Source organism: Heloderma suspectum, chromosome 6 (assembly GCF_057233095.1).
Source record: "Heloderma suspectum isolate Gila_16-S chromosome 6, 16-S_ref, whole genome shotgun sequence".
NCBI lineage: Eukaryota > Metazoa > Chordata > Lepidosauria > Squamata > Helodermatidae > Heloderma > Heloderma suspectum.
This window is the reverse complement of record NC_139463.1, coordinates 92,987,182-93,006,393: the sequence shown is the minus strand read 5'-3', so window position 1 is coordinate 93,006,393 and position 19,212 is coordinate 92,987,182. Positions and strand designations below refer to the sequence as shown.

Genomic DNA, 19,212 nt, shown 5'->3' with positions numbered 1-19,212 from the left:
GGGATGAAGAGAAAACTCTGGCAGAGATTCCACAGCCTAGTAAATGTTTACATCCTTCTTCCACTGATTTGATTAAAAGGAGTAGGTCCCAGGTAACTGCAAAAATAATTCTAATGCCAACTAGAATACAAACCACCACCCAACAGTCGCAATGGGCTCCCTTTCAAATTGGCCAATCCACAGACTTTGGGGGAAATATACCCCAATCCTGAAGCTTCCCCACCCTTGCTGACACCCTTGTTTATTTGATTACTCTCTACTGTACAGATACTACCCTGAATAACAAGCTAGAGTTAAATTAATCAAAGGGCAAGGAACCTCCCTGAACTTTCTTTTCAGTCCCCAGAACCAAGCATGGGTGCTCAGGTGGGGCTTGACCTGTCTGACCAGTTTAGAAGGTGAGGATGTTTCAGTATTGGTGTGTGTGTGTATTCGTTTTGACCCTACCTGACTCTAGCCCAGGATCATTAAGTTCGGTGTAGGGTGGAGAAATTCAAGAAGCTATTTGCACACAGCTTTAATTCAAACACTACTGTGGTGCAAGGGGTGTATTATCGAACCCAATAGAAATAACTGAAAGGTGTCAGCAAGGCATATCCTTTCACCAGTGTCATTTAATCTGTATTTAAATAGTTCCTTGTTGTGTGGGTGTATTGGCTCCAGCAGCGTAGCCAAGTCATTTGTAGTGTTAGAGGGGCCTAGAGATCCATAATGCTTGCTTAAGTTCATTATTGTTGCAATTCTCTTGCCAGTAAGACTCTGAGCATGTGAAGATGATTCAAAGGGCTGATAGCACAGCCTAGCACATTCCATACCAATGACAGAGAGTGTTATCAATCATTCTTCCTGGGAAGTGAAGTTTGTTTACAGGTGGCTGTGCTGGGAACCAAATGCTGTTAGTTTATGCTGGGAATGAACGCTAGGCGGTGCTTGCTGCTGTTATACTGCTAACATGTATGGTATAAAACCCATTGTACCCCATGGCTCTGGGTTCAGAGAAGCTGTCTGATCCAACCATTGGGTACGCCTGTGTGCTGTAAGTTGCCCAATAAAGTCTCCTTGTAAGTAAACCTTTGAATCTGATGTATCCCTATCTTGGCACCTCTAACCTAAGAGTTCAATGCCCACGGCCGGGGAAACACAGTGGGTGATGAACAGCAGCCTTCTATACTGGCAATTCTTTTGTATGCAGATGATACAGTACTGTTGTCAGTAAGTAAGGCTGAGCTGAGGTGTACCATTTTTTTTATACTTGCTATCAAAAATAGCCATTAAGTATCACTTACAATAAAAAGTATCACTTATGAGCCATTCATTATTATTCATTACTCACATGTTTAATTATCTATATAAATATTTATATGCCACCCTTCATTATCAAATCACAGGGCAGTGTACAAAGTTAATTAAAACCACAATTAACATTTAAGAGTACTCACGTCATCACTTTGGAAAGAGGATTAAAAAATTAAGGATGATAAAACTGTGTTTTGTCCATGTCACAGTCAAGAGTTAGAAACTGTACTACATGTGTTAGTATTATGTAAAATTTATATAGACAAAAGAACCAGACCAATATCCCCTTTGATTGCACCCTTTCTAGGAAGGAATTTAAGGTGGTACACAAAATCTTGACCAAATCAATTGTAGAAGTTCCATAGTTGAAGTAGCTTTTATAGAATTGCTAATGGGTACTGGCTGATCTAAATTGGGTTTACATATTTAACAATGAAAAAATACCTTTACAAAAATATTCTGTTAGTGGGATTTTGGGTTCCCCAATTGAATCAAATGTTTGTTGTTTGAAATTTGAAGTTTTGTGGATTATTAATGAATTTGAACAGATATGAAATTGCTTGATAAGCCTGTAGATATAGAAGAAGGAGAAAAATGTTTTCTTTGGGAAAATGAAGCTTTTAGACTCACTGCCTTGTTGTGGCGAAGGGGCTTGCAGAACTCAGTGAAGCCATAAGCTATGCCATGCAGGGTGACCCAAGATGGACAAGTCATGGCGGAGAGCTCTGACAAAATGTGGTCCACTGTAGAAGGAAATGGCAACCCACTCCTGTATTCCTGACAAGAAAACCCCATGGAACGTATCACAAGACTAAAACATATGACGCTGGAAGATGAGCCCCTCAGGTCGGAAGGTGTCCAATATACAAATGGGGAAGAGCAGAAGGAATTCACAAGTAGCGCGAGAAAGAGTGAAGCAGGTGGGCCAAAGCCAAAAGGACACTCAGCTGTGGATGTGTCTGGTGGTGAAAAGAAAATCCGATGCTCTAAAGAACAATATTGTTTAGGAACCTGGAATGTCAGATCAATGAATCAAGGTAAGCTGGAGGTGGTCCAACGTGAGATGGCAAGATTGAACATCGACATCTTGGGAATCAGCAAACTAAAATGGACAAGCATGGGCAAATTTAATTCAGGTGACCATCATATCTACTACTGTGGGCAAGAATCCCTTAGAAGAAATGGAGTAGCACTCATAGTCAACAAAAGGGTGGGCAAAGCAGTACTGGGGTACAATCTCAAAAATGATAGAATGATCTCAGTATGAATCCAAGGCAAACCATTCAACATCACAGTAATTCAAGTCTATGCCCCAACCACTGAGGCCGAAGAAACTGAGGTTGATCAGAACTATGAAGACCTACAACTAGGGATGTACGAAAGTCACTTACCTTTCGCGGATATATGTTGATGGTGGGGGGGAGATGTTCTGTCCCTCCCCTGGGAATCCTCGACGAGGGAGAGGTGCTCCATTCCTCCCCCCCAGAATCCTCCGTGGCCGGCTGTGCTCCGCAGCAGCTCTGCGGAGCAGGTGACCAGGCCCAGCCAGGCCAGAGCCGTCCGCAGCTGGATTTCCGGCCATGGTGGGCTCTGGGTAACCCCCCCCCCAAAAAAAACACGTATGCCAATGGCAGAGGCTACGGCAGCCGCCATTGGCGTTCCTTATTTTTGCCGTCTTAATCTACGTAAATATTTACGTAGACTATGATGGGGAAAATAAAGGGGAACGCCAATAGCTTAGCGGGCGCTATTTGCATCCCTTTTTGATTCCCTGTTTTAGCCTACGTAAGTATTTACGTAGGCTAAAATGTTGAATCAAAAAGGGACGCAAATAGCACCCGCTACGCTATTTGTGTTCCCCTTTATTTTCGCCGTCATAGTCTACGTAAATATTTACGTAGATTAAGACAACAAAAATAAGGAATGCAAATGGCGGCGGCTGTAGCCACCACCATTTGCATATGCACTTGTTGTTTTTTTACACCCACCCAACCATGATAGGCTACATAAAGATTTACGTAGCCTATCATGTCATGTGTTTTTTTTAAAAAAACTTAGCCATGATAGGCTATGTAAATCTTTATGTAGCCTATCACATCTTTTTTTTTTTTTTTACAGGACTGGAAAAGGAGGCGGCAGCAGCCGGTCGGAAGACAAGCCACTGCACCCACCGCTGCCGCAGCCGCCGCCCAGAAGATCCTCCACAGGTAAGTCTCGTCCTGTTGGGGATCCATGGGGGGGGTGGCAGGCCATTCTGCCACGGAGTTCAGGGGGCCGAATGCACTGGCATTCAGCCCCACCAAGATCCATGGCAGAATTCTCTGACATCCCTACCTACAACACCTTCTAGAACTAACACCAAAAAAGATGTCCTCTTCATCATAAGGGATTGGAATGCTAAAGTAGGAAGTCACCGGGATAACAGGCAAGCTTGGCTTGGTGTACAAAATGAAGCAGGTAGGTATGTCAGAGAATTCCGCAACAGATCTCAGTGAGGCCGAATGCCAGTGCATTCAATCCCCCGAAATCCATCACGGAACGACCTGCCACACCCCCACCCCCTGCGTATCCCCCCCGGGACGAGACTTACCTGGGGCAGATGTTTTGGACGGCAATGGCTCCAGCGGTGACTTCGGTGGTGGCGGAGGTGGAGGCTGGCCTTCCGACCGGCTGCCGCCACTGCCATTTGCAGTCTGTGTTTTTTTCTCTTTTTTTTCCCCAATAGACATGATAGGCTACATAAAAACGTACATAGCCTATCACGTCTCGGTAAAAAAAAACAAAAAAACACATACGCCAATGGCGGCTAAGGCCGCCGCCATTTGCGTTCCTTATTTTTTGCCGTCTTAGTCTACTTAAATATTTACGTAGACTAAGTCAGTGAAAAATAAGGAACACAAATGGTGGCGGCGTTGCGTACGCGTGTTTTTGCGTACACGTGTTTTGTTTGTTTTGTTTTTACCCTGAGCCCTCTGCAGCCGGAAATCCTGCTGAGCCACCATGGAGCACAACCAGCTGTTGAGGATTCCGGTGGGGAGGGACAGAACGCCTCCCCCCCACCATGAACAGATTCCACGGAAAGGTAAGTGACTTTCGTACATCCCTAGAAGCAGGACAAAGGCTTGTATAGTTTTGCCAAGAAAACACGCTGATCATAGCAAACACTCTTTTCCAACAGCGCAAGAGGCTACTCTACACATGGACATAACCAGATGGTCAATATCAAAATCATATTGATTATGTACTTTGCAGCCAAAGATGGAGAAGCTCTATCCAGTCAGTCAAAACAAGGCCTGGAGCTGACTGTGGCTCAGATCATGAGCTTCTTGTTGCAAAATTTTGTCTTAAATTGAAGAACGTAGGGAAAACCTCTAAACCATTCAGGTATGACCTAAAACATATCCCTTATGAATACACAGTGGAGGTGATGAATAGATTTAAGGGATTAGACCTGATAGACAGAGTGCCTGAGGAACTATGGATAGAGGTCCGTAACATTGTTCAGGAGGCAGCAACTCAATCCATCCCAAAGAAAAGGAAATGCAAGAAAGCAAAGTGGCTGTCTGATGAGGCTTTACAAGTAGCTCACGAAAGAAGGGCAGCGAAAAGCAAGGGAGAAAGGGGAAGATATACCCAACTGAATGCAGAGTTGCAGAGACCAGCAAGGAGAGACAAGAAGGCCTTCTTAAATGAACAATGCAAAGAAATCGAGGAAAACAATAGAATGGGAAAATCTAGAGATCTTGTCAAGAAAATCAGAGATATCAAGGGAACGTTTTGTGCAAAGGAGGGCATGATAAATGACAAAGAAGGCAGGGACCTAAGAGAAGCAGATGAGATGAAGAAGAGGTGGAAAGAATACACAGAAGAACTATACAGGAAAGATCTGAATGTCCCTGATAGCCATGATAGTGCAGTCACCGAATTTGAGCCAGACATCCTAGACACTGAAGTCAAGTGGGCCTTCGGAAGCACTACTAACAACAAAGCTAGTGGAGATGACAGTATTCCAGCTGAGCTATTTAAAATCCTAAAAGATGATGCTGTTAAAGTGCTGCACTCAATATGCCAGCAAATCTGGAACACTCAACAGTGGCCATAAGAAAGGAAAAGGTCAGTTTACATTCCAATTCCAAAGAAGGGCAATGCGAAAGAGTGTTCAAACTATCATACATTTGCGCTCATTTCACATGCCAACAAGGTTATGCTCAAAATCCTACAAGCTAGGATTCAGCAGTATGTGAACTGAGAACTACTGGAAGTACAATCTCGGTTTCGAAGAGGCAGAGGAACTAGTGATCAAATTGCCAACATTCGCTGGATCATGGAGAAAGCAAGAGAATTCCAGAAAATGTCTGTTTCTGCTTTATTGACTACACTTAAAACTTTGATTGTGTGGATCACAACAAACTGTGGAAAATTCTTAAAGAGATGGGAATACCAGACCACCTTACCTGTCTCCTGAGAAACCTGTACGAGGGTCAAGAAGCAACAGTAAGAACCGGACATGGAACAACCAATTGGTTCAAAATTGGTAAAGGAGTACGACAAGGCTGTATATTGTCACCCTGCTTATTTAACTTATATGCAGAGTACATCATGAGAAACACCGGGTTGGATGAATCACAGGTTGGAATTAAGATTGCCGGGAGAATTATCAACAACCTCAGACATGGAGACAATACCACCCTAATGGCAGAAAGCGAAGAGGATCTAAAGAGCCTCTTCTTGAGGGTGAAAGTGGAGAGTGCAAAATCTGGTTTGAAACTCAACATTAAAAAAACTAAGATCGTGGCATTTGGCCCCATCACGTCCTGGCATATAGAAGGAGAAGAAGTGGAAGCAGTGACACATTTTATTTTCTTGGGCTCCAAGATCACCACACATGGTGACTGTAGCCATGAAATTAAAAGATGCTTGCTCCTTTGGAGGAAAGCTCTGGCAATCCTAGGCAGCATAGTAAGAAGCAGAGACATCACCTTGCTGTCAAAGATTTGTATAATGAAAGCTATGGTTTTCCCAGTAGCAACTTATGGCTGTGAGAGCTGGACTATAAGGAAGGCTGAGCACTGAAGAATCGATCCTTTTGAACTATGGTGCTGGAGGAGACTATTACGAGTCCCCTGGACTGCAAGGAGGTCAAATTAGTCAGTCCTAAAGGAAATCAACCCTGAGTGCTCATTGAAAGCACCGATACTGAAGCTGAAGCTCAAATATTTTGGCCACCTAATGCAGAGAGAAAAGTCACTGGAAAAGACCCTGATGCTGGTAAAGATTGAAGACAAAAGGAGAAGGGGACGGCAGAGGCTGAGATTGCTAGAGAGCATCACCGATGCAATGAATATGAACTTGAGCACACTCTGGGAGAGAGCGGAGGACAGGAAGGCCTGGCATGCTATGGTCCATGGGGCCACGAAGAGTCGGACACGACTTAACGACTGAACAACAACAAAAAATGGTATAAGACCCAGTGGGGCATGAGTTGCTTGCCCAAAGCTCTATCTGAACTCTATCTCTTGTATGCATGGTGGGTCAAATGAGTGTACCTTCCATCTCTACCTACCAGGCATGGCTGTGCTAATCCAGATAGGGATGGGGGAGAATTTCTCCCCGAAACTTCGGGGGGCCAAGTGCCAACATGTTCGGCCCCTCCGAAGTAGGTTTGGGGAGAAATTCTCTGCACCCCCCCCCCGGAATGGGACTAACCTTTTCTGAATGTCCCTCCCGGCGGCGGGTTCCGGCAGCGGTTCGTCAAGTCTTCGACAGAGGCAGAGGCAGCAGCCGGTCTTTTGACCGGCTGCCGCCGCCGCCATTCCAATAAAAGTAAAAAAAAAAAAAATGCTTCCGTGATAGGCTACGTGACGATTAACGTAGCCTATCACGGCTAGATGTGCAAATTAAGCCGTGATAGGCTACATTAATCGTCACGTAGCCTATCACGGGTGACTTAAAAAAAAAATAAATAAAGCGCGTACGGCTAATGGCGGCCCCCATAGGGTCACGTTCCTTATTTGGTCACTGTAGTCTACGTAAAGATTTACGTAGACTACGGAGAAAATAAGGGCAATGCTATTTGAAGGTTTTTTTGTTTTGTTTTTAACTCAGCCGTGATAGGCTACGTAAAGATTTATGTAGCCTATCACGGCTGACTGCAGGGATGCAATGTTTTTTAAAACCTAGTCGTGATAGGCTACATAAATCTTTACTTAGCCTATCACTTTTTTTTTTTTACTTGGAAATGGCGGCGGCAGCCGGTTGGAAGACCAGCTGCCCCTGCCGCCACACCACTACCGAACCGCCACCGAACCATCACGTAGCCTATCACGGGGGCGTGTGTGTTTTTTTAACTTTTTATTTCGCAGCTGGGCGAGGCGAGGCACCTCCTCCCCGGCCTGAATTTCAGCTGGGCTAGGCGGGAAGCCTCCCCCCCCGGCCTGAACTTCGGGGGGAGCAGCGAAGCGCCTCTCCCCCACCGCGAAGCAAGCTGCGAGACCAGGTAAGTGGCTTTCGTGCACCCCTAAATCCAGAGGGCCTCAGAGATCACATGTTTGTTTAATGTTTCAAGAAGATATACGTAGTGGTGGGTGGATCTCCCAGGTCAAACTCTGTAGATTTTCTCCATTCTCCAAGTCCTTTCTCTGCTGGTTCTGTGCAAACTTTTTAAATATGGGAAGAGAACCACACAGATGTGTGTCTATTTTAATGTGCATTTTGTGTGTATTTGTTTGAAATTGTATGCAGAGAAATTTATATTAAACTTTTTTGACAGAAATGATTTCTCAGACAACCAAACCAATGCACAAAGACTCACACAGCATAAGAGGTTCCCAGGTTTTATCTATGTCCTGTCAGCATATTTTAATTTAGAGATCTTAGTGGCAGTAGTTATGCATTTCTGTATGTATTTATATATGTATGTATTTAAGGGCACAGGAGTGCCCCTTTACTTAAGGACAGTCACAAAAAATGTCCCACCATTATAAGCCTCAAAGTCCTACTGCTTATACAAATGGCACCTTTCGAGCTAATTATTTGAAATGCAGCATCCTTGATATATGCAAAGAGATTCATAATTGCACAAAACTTCAAACCAATCCGATTAAAATTGCCAGAGGCACAGCAAGTTAAAACATTCTGAAAATGAACACATGGCACTTTTTACTCCAAGTTGTGGCTCAGCATAGCACATATTTCTTTCAACTTGTGGTAAAAACAGCTGATGTGAATTATCCTGCCTTCCTGGGGAGGTGTGTTTTTCATTGGTGTGCTGAAATTGTGAGCAGTGGCTCAAATATTATTAGAGTTTTGTTTTGCCCCATGGAAACCTATGGCAGCAGCTGCTAGCAAGGTTATATCAGGAATGCTCAGTTCCACTCTGAAGTTAGAACGCTGACTACTTCAGAGGAATTCTACTGTCTTGTAAGCAAACACAATTTGTGACATTGCACAACATCATTACTGATCATCAGGCATGTCACTTCAGACATCAGACTTGGCTTCCAGTTTCCTGGCTTTGTGTATCTCAAGCCAACATGAGACTCTGGTCTTAGACTGACTGGTTTTTTGACCATTGAATTAATAATATTTATTTGAAATACTTTCATGCTGTTCCTCAGCCAAAAGAGGTTTCTAGAGCAGCTTAGATATGATCAATTCTGCAAGACATTCCCTGCCCACAGGTTTACAATCTAAAAGACACAACATACAAGGGAAAAGGAATGGGGACAGAAGCTGGGGGGAGGGTCTTTCAGTAGGGCTTTCCCCTCTTGGGGATCTCTACACCTCAAGTTTATTGTGCATTCATGGTTGCTCACTCATTGAATTGTGAAGGTCTGTTACATGACGTCGTTGTTGTCCAGTCATTATTCCACTGTTTCCTCCCACCTATCCCATGGTTTCCTCAAACGGGTAAAAATGGTATTTTTCCAGATATGCGCAGATGTGGCACTATGTCCTCCCTGTGTTTTTCTCCTCTAGAGTGAATGCTGAGTATGGTTGTTGAGGGTGTGGACATGATGTTGAAGTCAGTGGCGAAGGTCTGATGGGCTCCTGCACCATTTTGGCCCCTCACCATTTTCAGCCTGCCTGTTCAAAACAGAGCGGCAGAGTGGCAGAGCAGCAGCATGGGGGGGGGGGCAGCAGAGCGGAGGAGCAGCAGAGGGGCTGAGCAGCAGGGACTGGCCAAAAGCATGGAAGAGGGAGGTGGGGCCTGGGGAGATGGGTGGAAGGGTTGTCCACATGTCAGTCGCCATCCACCGGTAATGTGCAAGGGGAGGGAGAGGGGCAGGAACCCAGAAGCAAGTATCGCTGAACCTGGAGCATGTGTACTGCCCTTTCACGGAAACATGATGCTATGGGAATGGCCATCTACTAGGCATGGCAGAGAATTCCGCCACGGATCTCGGTGAGACCGAATGCCAGTGCATTTGCCCCCTCAAAAAAATCCGTGGTGGAACGAAGCCCCCCCACCCCCCGCCCCATGAAATGTGCCCAGAATTGAGCGCCTACCTGCTGCCATCCGTGCTGCATTGCGAATGGTGGCCGCGTCTGAGGCCACCATTCGCTTCTTCCATATGGCCGTGATAGGCTACGTAAATACTTACGTAGCCTATCACAGCTAATGCAGGGACACCATTTGCGTCCCTGTGGAAGCCGTGATAGGCTACATAAATATTTACGTAGCCTATCATGGTAAAACTAAGGGAACGCAAATGGCGGCGGCTACGACGGCCGCCATTTGCGTTCCCTTTTTTTCCGCCATGATAGGCTACGTAAATATTTACATAGCCCATCACGGCAAAACAGAGTGGCGCAAATGGCACAGTGGCCACCATTTGCGCCCCTCTGTTTTGCCATAATATGCTATGTAAATATTTACATAGCCTATCACAGCAAAAAAAAAAGGAACGCAAATGGCGGCCACCGTAGCCGCTGACATTTGCGTTCGCTGTTGTTGTTGTTTTTTGTGATAGGCTACGTAAATACTTATGTAGCTTATCATGGCTTCCACAGGGACGCAAATGCGTCCCCTATACAGGACTCCATTTGTGTCCGCACCATCCTGGCAGCCTCTGGAGGCCCCGCTGCTGGTTGGCCCAGCCGGCGGCTCCACGGCCTGGCTGAAGAGCGGAGCCAGCTGAGCAGGATTCCAGGGGGGAGGAACAGATCGCCTCCCCCCCATCGAGGATTCCAGCAGGAGGAACAGATCACCTCCCCCCACCCGCGGAACCGGCGGAGCCAGGTAAGCAGGGTTTCATACATCCCTACCATCTACAGAGAAGGAAGCTCACATAAAGGGAAGCAGTTGTGATCCTGCACTGGAAACGGAAGTGGAAAGCCCTATTTTCAATGCAGGATGTTAGGCTGGTGTAGAAATCACCCTCGTCTCCTTCAATACAGTCTGCAGAAATGGCTGCTGGAATATAGAAGTATACATAGTAATAACTTACATAACATTTTCAAATAGTCCTAGAAGGTCTTTTGTTGAAGGCATTTGGAGAAGAGTAAATACAGCTCCGATAAAGAAGGCCACTGAAGATGAATTCTCCTGGTTGAAAATACTTGTGAAGAATAGGCAGGGGATCCCACATTCCACAGCTAACACTGAGAGCTTTGCACACAACGTGTGGGAGGAACATCAGCTGCAGTACCACTAACACCACCATCCTAACAGCAAACCTTCCTTATGAGAACAGAACCTCTGTTATGGTTACAGTTTCTGTGATTAAAATGACCTGATTGGAGTGGTTGTTTGAGATCCTTATAGGCTTGAAGCCTGCAGTATAATAGAAAAGTACCAACAATCAGTATGGCCAGGACTTGTCCACCTCTCATCCCCAGCCTTTGTTCCTAATGATGCTGGGGAATATTTACATACTCTTTCACAATCTGTTTTATTTATTGGCCACTGGAACTCCACAGGGGATTTAATAAGCAGCTTTTTTTTTTTGTCTTTTTCATAATTACAGGGGACTGAACTCAAAGTTCTATATTCCTTCTTGCATTGCTGAAGAACATGTTTTCTCTTGTCTCAAAATAATTATTATCTCCCCAATAGCTGGATAGAAATGAGCCATAGGAAGACCAGCAATTAAAGATACTTTGAAGCCATAGAGGAAATGGGTTTCATTGGTGACAGGAGAGTCCTGCCTGGGTCAATCTATGTTCCTAAAAACATAATGCCATCCCACTGGTTCTACATCACTCATAAAATCATGAGGGTCCATAGTCATAGCTGACTTCTCGCTCTCTCTATGTGGAATCTCTGGCCCTCCTGGGGTTAGATCCAGATTTAAGCTGGAGCAACAGTTCTGGAAGAAGTAGACTTCCACAACCTGTACTTCCACAGCAGCCCCCAAAGCACCTTGAAAATGCTACACAAGGAGTCAAGAGACTCATGGGTTGAGCTCTGGGGTGTGTGGGGTGGGACAGGGCTCCCCAAAATCACCTGAGGAAGCTCTTACCTCTTGTGGAGGGTAGATGCTGGATCAAATCTTAGATGTTCTGGGACTCAAACTCCAATTTTCCCCAGCCAGCATGTTCCAGTTGCTGGGAGTTGTTTTCCAGCAATGTCTGGAGGGCATTGTTTCCCCAACCCTGTGCTAACAGAACCTCTTCTGGGATGACATTACAATTCATGCTGAAGCCAGCTTGTCTAATTGTGTAGCACAAGGCTTCATGGGTTTGACAATATCCATGAGGCCTTTTTCAGTATGTCTGTGTGTGTATGTGTGAATGTGTTGGTGGGACATAACCCTTTGTTTCTGGGTTCACCAAGCCTGGAACAAAAGGAGTAAAGGTAGGGCAAGCATTTCAGAAAAGCAAGGGGGCTTGTATAGAAAGTATTGGGGCTCTCCTTACCTTTCTCTCCTTCCTTCCTTCCTTCCTTTGAATCCTTTTTTTTGGGGGGGGGGTACTTTACATATTTTTAATGTTTTACAGCTCTGTGACAGGCTCTGGAAGTGGAAACTCAGATGTTTAGCCATGGCCACAGCTGCCTCCATCCTTCCTTCCCACGGGCATTCACACTATAGCATCCTCCCAGAAAGCCCCTGGGAAGGATGTATGGTGATGGGTAGAGCTTTGCTCCTGCTGCCCCATCTAATTCTTTGGCAATATTGTCCTGATAGTCAATCTGGTAACATTTTTGTTCTGGAGACAATCTATTTCCTTGAACTTAATATGTTCCCACTGACTCTATGGTTGGAGTTACACAAGCATAAATATGTCATTGTCAAGCAGTTTTCATAACTGTTATGGGCACATTATTTCCTTTTATTCCATTATGGAAGAGTTGATATCTGTTACTAAAGCTCTGGTATAATTTCCTTTATGTCATTTTGTCCTTGCTGTATATGGTGTAATGTGGCTTTCCTTTCCATTTTAATTGCCAGTGTTCCCCTGTTTTTCCCGCACTTGCATTATAGGGATGGCAAAGAATTTCTCCCCGAATCTTCGGGGGGCCGAGCACCAACGCATTCGGCCCCCCGAAATCGGCGGTGAAATTCTCCGCCACCCCCCCACCCCCACCCTCGGGATGGGACTTACCTTTGGCGAATGTCCCTCCCGGCGGCGGGTCCCGGCGGTGGTTCGTCGGCCTTTCATCGGGGGCGGGGGCGGCAGCCGGTCGGAAGACCGGCTGCCGCCACCGCCGCCATTACAAAGTGTAAAAAAAACCCAAAACCCCGTGATAGGCTACGTAATGATTAACGTAGCCTATCACGGCTAGATTTCCAAAGTCAGCCATGATAGGCTACGTAAATCGTTACGTAGCCTATCACGGGTGACTTTGGAAAAAAAAAAGCATGTACACAAATGGTGGCGCCCATAAGCCGCCGCCATTTGCGTTCCTTATTTGGTCCCGGTAGTCTACGTAAAGATTTACGTAGACTACGCCGCCATTTGCGTACGCGCATTTTTTTCTTTTTTTCAAAGTCACCCGTGATAGGCTACGTAACGATAAAGCCGTGATAGGCTATGTTAATCGTTATGTAGCCTATCATGGTGTTTTTTTGTTTTTTTTTTACACTTTGTTTCACGGCCGGGGAGACGGGGCGCTTCTCCCCGGCCTGAAGTTCGGCCGGGCGAGGCAGGAAGCCTCCCCCCCTCGCCTGAACTTTGGGGGGAGAAGCGAAGCACCTCCCCCCCACCGCAAAGCACCCCTGCGAAAAGGTAAGTGACTTTTGTACATCCCTACATAGTGCACAGCCAATAGCAGTGTTGTGGGCATGATTTATCCTTTTTTGCGGGTTCTGTTTATCCACGTGGCTCTTGCCATTTTTTGATTCTGCTACTCATCACTCAGCAGCCTCTCCTTTTTAAAAAATTTCAGGTAGCGTCATCCACGCAGGTCCCTAGGAGTGCTTCCACTTCCAGGACCTTCCTGCTGTACCACGTGAAGCATCACTCCAAGTATGGTAAGTCATTTTTTCGATTTCTTTACCACCTTTCCAAGAGCCTGTACCTTCCCTCTTATTCTCCCTGCAGTAACGTTGTGCTACAATGTGTATTCCTCGACTGTAACACTGTTTTTCAATGTCTCCAAATGTAAGAACCACTTCCCTTTGGGGCAGGGCATGCCTTGTTTTCCTCACCTGGTTGATACAAAGTATATTCTCTCTCCTTTCATCACTTTTTTTTCTGTTTCATGGTGTGTCTTTGCTGTATTATCCCTTCTTTGTGTCTCCATGTTAATCGTACTCTGACTCTTCAATTTCTCCCATGCAGTGCTAATGCCGCTTACTTAACTGAATGTCTGGACTTTTATTATTATTATTATTATTATTATTATTATTATTATTTTATTATTATTTTATTAATGTCAGTGCAAGGGCAGGGCATGTACAAACAAATCCTTCCTTTTCCATTTCCCCCTTGGTCATTGTCTCATTTCTATGAGTGATGCCTTCTCTTAAAGTTTAAAATAAATAATAGTTCCTGTTGTGTCTGCACCCAACTATCTATGCAGTACTTCTTATGGGCTATTTCGAAGCCTGAGGTTCTGGTCCAGCAATGGCCAGTGCTTTTCAAGAAACATGGTGGAATGTTAGTGCACACGATGTGTCCACCAATCCTTCCTCCATTTGCCTGTCCGTCATCTTTCGACCCACCTGGAAGTTCAACTTTAGAATTGTGTTTAAAAGGAGGGGACTTTCAAAGAGCATTTTTCACATCTGTCTGCCACAAGACTCGCTCCTGTGCAACCAAACATTGTCCTTTCACTCAGTGCTATAGGAAAGGTGTCCCACCACTGCAGGTGGGCAGACGCTGGTGCAGTCACACAGAACCAGCACAGTCAGGAAATATTCCCAAATATCCCTTGGGGCTTCTGGTATGTCTGACTCGATCCTGCCTTGAATTAGTGCCAGTTGCTATTTCTGTTAAATGCATTGTGATGCCTGTGCCTGTCAACACCTGTACGATATTTCTCAGAGAGATTTCTAAGGAGCAACTGCACGGCTCCAATTGTGGCCCATGCACACAACACAGAAGCGTTAGCCATGAAATTAATTGAAATGAATATCAAATTCTGGCACGCAGTGTCTGAATCAGCACTTTATTGATTGAAAATCCAAAGTACTTATGACAGTCCCTATAGTACCATTGTCTATGAGATCCCACTTATGATTTCAAGTGGGAGCAATATGACCTCACTGAATCCCCATTCTTCCCGAGGGATGTCATGCTTCTCTGTTCCTATACTTTCTACCTCTGCAGGAGCCCTGGGTTGCATGCTGCATGTCCTTTACATCTCCCTGTCACTGCTTTGACACATTCTCTGTGTTGTCATTCTTTCCTTGCCCTCATGTCGAGCAAAAGTAAGGGAAGAGGTGTGTCCTGTAGGCACCAGGAAATCATTGACCTCCTGGATATCTGGGATGAGCAGAAAATACAGCAAGAGCTGTGAAGCAGTCAGAGGAATATTGACTTCTTTGAAAGTACATCTCACGGGATGAAAAAGTGTGGCCACAAACACACTGGCATTGAGTGCTGGTCAAAGACAAAGAGCATGCATTTCGAATATAGAGAAGTGGTGAACCAAAATGCCAAATCTGGGAACAATGCAACTACCTGTCCTTATTTCCAAGAACTGCATAGCATTCTGCATGGAGACATTACTGTTAGACCAAAATGTGTCTCCAGCAGTATAAAAAAATCACACGTACAGAAGCGTACAGTGAAACATCAGAGGACAGCACTCCACCAGAAAACGAGTTCCATCTCAGCACACAAACATTTCAGGACCTACACTCTATCAATGTATTGCAATACCTGGGCTGTGACGATGTTCCCAATGGTAAGTCACAGCTGCTCTTTGTTACCCATGCACCACAATGCCCTCATGTGCAAGCGGTGTCAGGAATGCATCTTCCATTACTACACTATGGCTATGGAATTTTCCCCCTACAAATTTAGGTGCCCTGGAAATGCTTGGAATGATTTTTTCCAGCACTGGATATGGTTCTTAGTGCTGAGAGTTATCCTGTCTGATAACACTGCCCATAAAAAAAACTATCTTGTTCATAGTGGGTACAAGTACCAGTTGCAGCATAAACAATGCTGTGCTTCTCTGGCCAACGAAAGCTTTTCACATTTTTATTTTAAAGCTGAATATATACAACACATTCTGTAACTGAAATCCTCTAACTTATTTTTCTGGGTCATCCCTACCCAAACAACATGGAAGCAGAGAACGCAGTAGACGATGCTTCATCACAGTCACACCAAACAGTCGAAGGACAAGGTGAGTATTCTTGGGTTACATATGTATTGGCTGATGGTGCCCTGTCCTGGTATGCATTCCCTTGTGCACTCTGTGATAGATGATGTGTATCTATGGCAGCATCCACTCTCTGAGCAGAATTCATAACAAAGAACTGTTCAGACTGCAGAATTTGATGCCTCCAGTACATGGGCGTATAAGACAAACTCACTTCTTCTTAGGGATGTACGAAAGTCACTTAACTTTTCATCGGTGTGATTGGCAGTGTGGGGGGGAGGCCCCCGGAATCCTCCCTGGCTGGCTCCGCTTCACGGCGGCTCTGCGGAGCCGCCGTCCAGGGCCGGCTACAGCCGGAGTTCCGGCTGCAGCCAGGCTGCTGGGGACGCAAATGGAGGCCACCGTAGCGGCTGCCATTTGCATCCTGCCAGGCTGCCATGATAGGCTACATAAGTATTTACGTAGCCTATCATGGCAAAGAGCAGGGATGCAAACGGCATAGTGGCCGCCATTTGCGTGGCTGCCTTTACCTTGATAGGCTACGTAAATACTTACATAGCCTATCACGGCTGCAAGGATGCAAATGGCAGCCAGTAATCCTTATCGTCCCTCTGTGATCTGCACACGTACTCTGCAAAAGTTTCAGAATCCCTGTGCATTGCAGAGAGGATGTGGTCATTCTCTTTACCACAGTGACACATTATTCTATCAGCAATATCATTAGCCGCCAACGTATCTTCCAGTCTAGGAACGTATGAATCCCTTAACTGGCTCTGCACAGGGGCATCTGGGGGATTCCAAGGATTCCGCCAGGAGGGATGGAGCGCCTGCCCCCCACCGCAGATGCCACTGTGTGGAGCCAGGTAAGGGATTCGTACATCCCTAGACAGAAGGTTATACAGTACTGATATTGTGTTTATACCATAGCTATCACGGTAAAGGCAGCCACGCAAATGGCAGCCACTACGCCATTTGCGTGGCTGCCTTTACCATGATAGGCTATGTAAATACTTACGTAGCCTATCACGGCAAAGAGCAGGGGCGCAAATGGTGTAGCGGCCGCCATTTGTGTCCCTGCTCTTTGCCATGATAGGCTACGTAAATACTTACATAGGCTATCATGGCTGCTTACAAGGACACAAATGGTGGCTGCTACAACGGCTGCCATTTGCGGCTGCAGCAGCCCAGCCGCAGCCAGAACTCTGGCTGCAGACAGCCCCGGCCGGTGGCTCCTTGGAGCCGCCGTGGAGCGGAGGTGGCCAGGGAGGATTCCAGGGGGAGGGACGGAGCACCTCCCCCCCACTGCAGATGCCCCTGTGCGGAGCCAGGTAAGGGATTCGTACATCCCTAGACAGAAGGTTATACAGTACAGATATTGTGTTAATACTATAGCGATCATCACCTTTGCTCTGCTAGTCCACCTCCCTAGAACTCAAAAGTCCTTGTGCATGTAAAGTGCATCCATAGATCTTACTTCTCCTAATGTTATGTCTGTTTTTATGTTGTAGCAGCCATATCGGGGATCAGACTAAGTAGCCTCATGCAGTCTCATGCTTCATGTTCTTGCTGAGCTCTTTCTCCCTTGAATATATTGTTGTAAGCTGACGAGACACAGGAATTCCTTATCTTGTCAAAGGTCATACAATTGTATATCTTGTTCTCTGCTGTTCTCTTCTGTTCTCTCCTTATCATGGCTACCCTATAACCCAGTTTTTGTATTATAAACAATGGTGCTAGGAGGAAAAATGTTGAGGATTGCAACCCCATGCGGGAGGGAGAGGAGGAGCCATTTCATATGTGTCACAATGTCTATAAAACCAATGTGCTAATGTAAATCGGGGCTTCTGGCTCTTTGGAAATGATTCCAGCCTTAAGCCCGCGCGTTAAATAAAGAATCTCTTTTTCCTTCACTCCGTGGTCTCTCTGACTCTGGGTTCTGCAACAATGTCTTCTATATTTCTCTTAACAGACCCTGGAATTGCTAACTCCCAAGCCACTCTGTCTCCCGCCACCCGCATGGCGATAATCAGAACCGTTGGGGGGCTAATGATATTGCTGATAGAATAATGCGTCACTGCAGCGAAGAGAAGGACGGCATCCTCTCTGCCATGCGCAGGGATTCTGAAACTTTTGCAGAGCACGTGTGCAGATCACAGAGGGAAGATGAGGATTACTGGCAGGAGAGGCAGGCTTTGATAAAATCCATAGAAACCCAGACAGCGGTTCTTAAAGCTCTTTTGGGTAAGCTTCCTAATGTGAATAAGGCCCCAAGAACAGAACCGGGACATGAGATAGTACGTATTGCACAGGAGTACTTGCCAGTGCATCCTGGGCCCTCCAGTGGTGTCCGGATAAGTCCAAAAACAGCAGCGATGCATGATGCAATCACAAGCACTCCAAAGAGACAGGGAGTCTTTCGGTTCAGACCTGATCGGGGGCTCAAGAGGCCTAAACAGTTTTCACCTTCATAACGCACAGTATTATGTTTTACCTCTGTTACTGTATCTTCTTCCAGTTGTGATCAAGCTCTCGAGACAACTGTATAGTGCTTTCAGTGTTTGTAGTGCTTTCTCGTGGTAGTCAATAGTCATAGAGCGTTAATTGTAGTGATTCCTGTACCTTTGTGCTGGGGGTAACCTAGACCAAGGTGAATCTTAACTTTGTGTTCTGTTGATGTAACGGGGCACTGTTGTTTCCTCAAACTGTCTCAACAGTAAACTTGTCAGTGGGGAAGTAAAGATTCGGGACAGATGATGTTGACAACAATTGTGTTTATATTATGTTTTGAGTTTTTCTCAGCATTCATGTTAATGTTTCAGTAAAGAAAGTAATCATACATTTGTATTTACAGAACGGAAAAAAAAGTGTTCAAATCACAACTGCTGTTATTATTAAAATGCTGATAAAAAAACCAGTGTTAAATACTATTCTTAAAAAGCAGTTAAAACTGAACTTTTAGTGCTGATGATGTTCCATTGAGCTCATATGCTTTTCCTTGGGTAGTCCCACATGTGGTTTTCTTTCTTTTTTCAGAGAAGACCTGTCTCCCCACCCTGGTGAGACTTCTCTCAATGCTGCGCTCTGCAACAGAGGAGAATACACTCAGGGTGCACCACTATTCTGGTGAGAGACAAGGGGAGAGACATGCCTGCCATCCACCGCAGCAACACAAGGAGGGAATCCAAGGGCATCACATC

General features: G+C 45.5%; 1 protein-coding gene across 1 annotated transcript; it reads left to right on the top strand.

Annotated features, from left to right (window-relative positions):
* The first annotated feature begins 354 nt into the window (after positions 1–354).
* On the top strand, positions 355–18,919 carry LOC146341849 (uncharacterized). Its single transcript, XM_084807064.1, has 5 exons — positions 355–398; positions 10,309–10,537; positions 13,628–13,712; positions 15,983–16,039; positions 17,985–18,919. The coding sequence occupies exons 1-5, from the start codon at positions 355–357 to the stop codon at positions 18,080–18,082; spliced, it is 513 nt and encodes a 170-aa protein (XP_084663190.1). The 3' UTR covers positions 18,083–18,919.
* Positions 18,920–19,212: the final 293 nt, after the last annotated feature.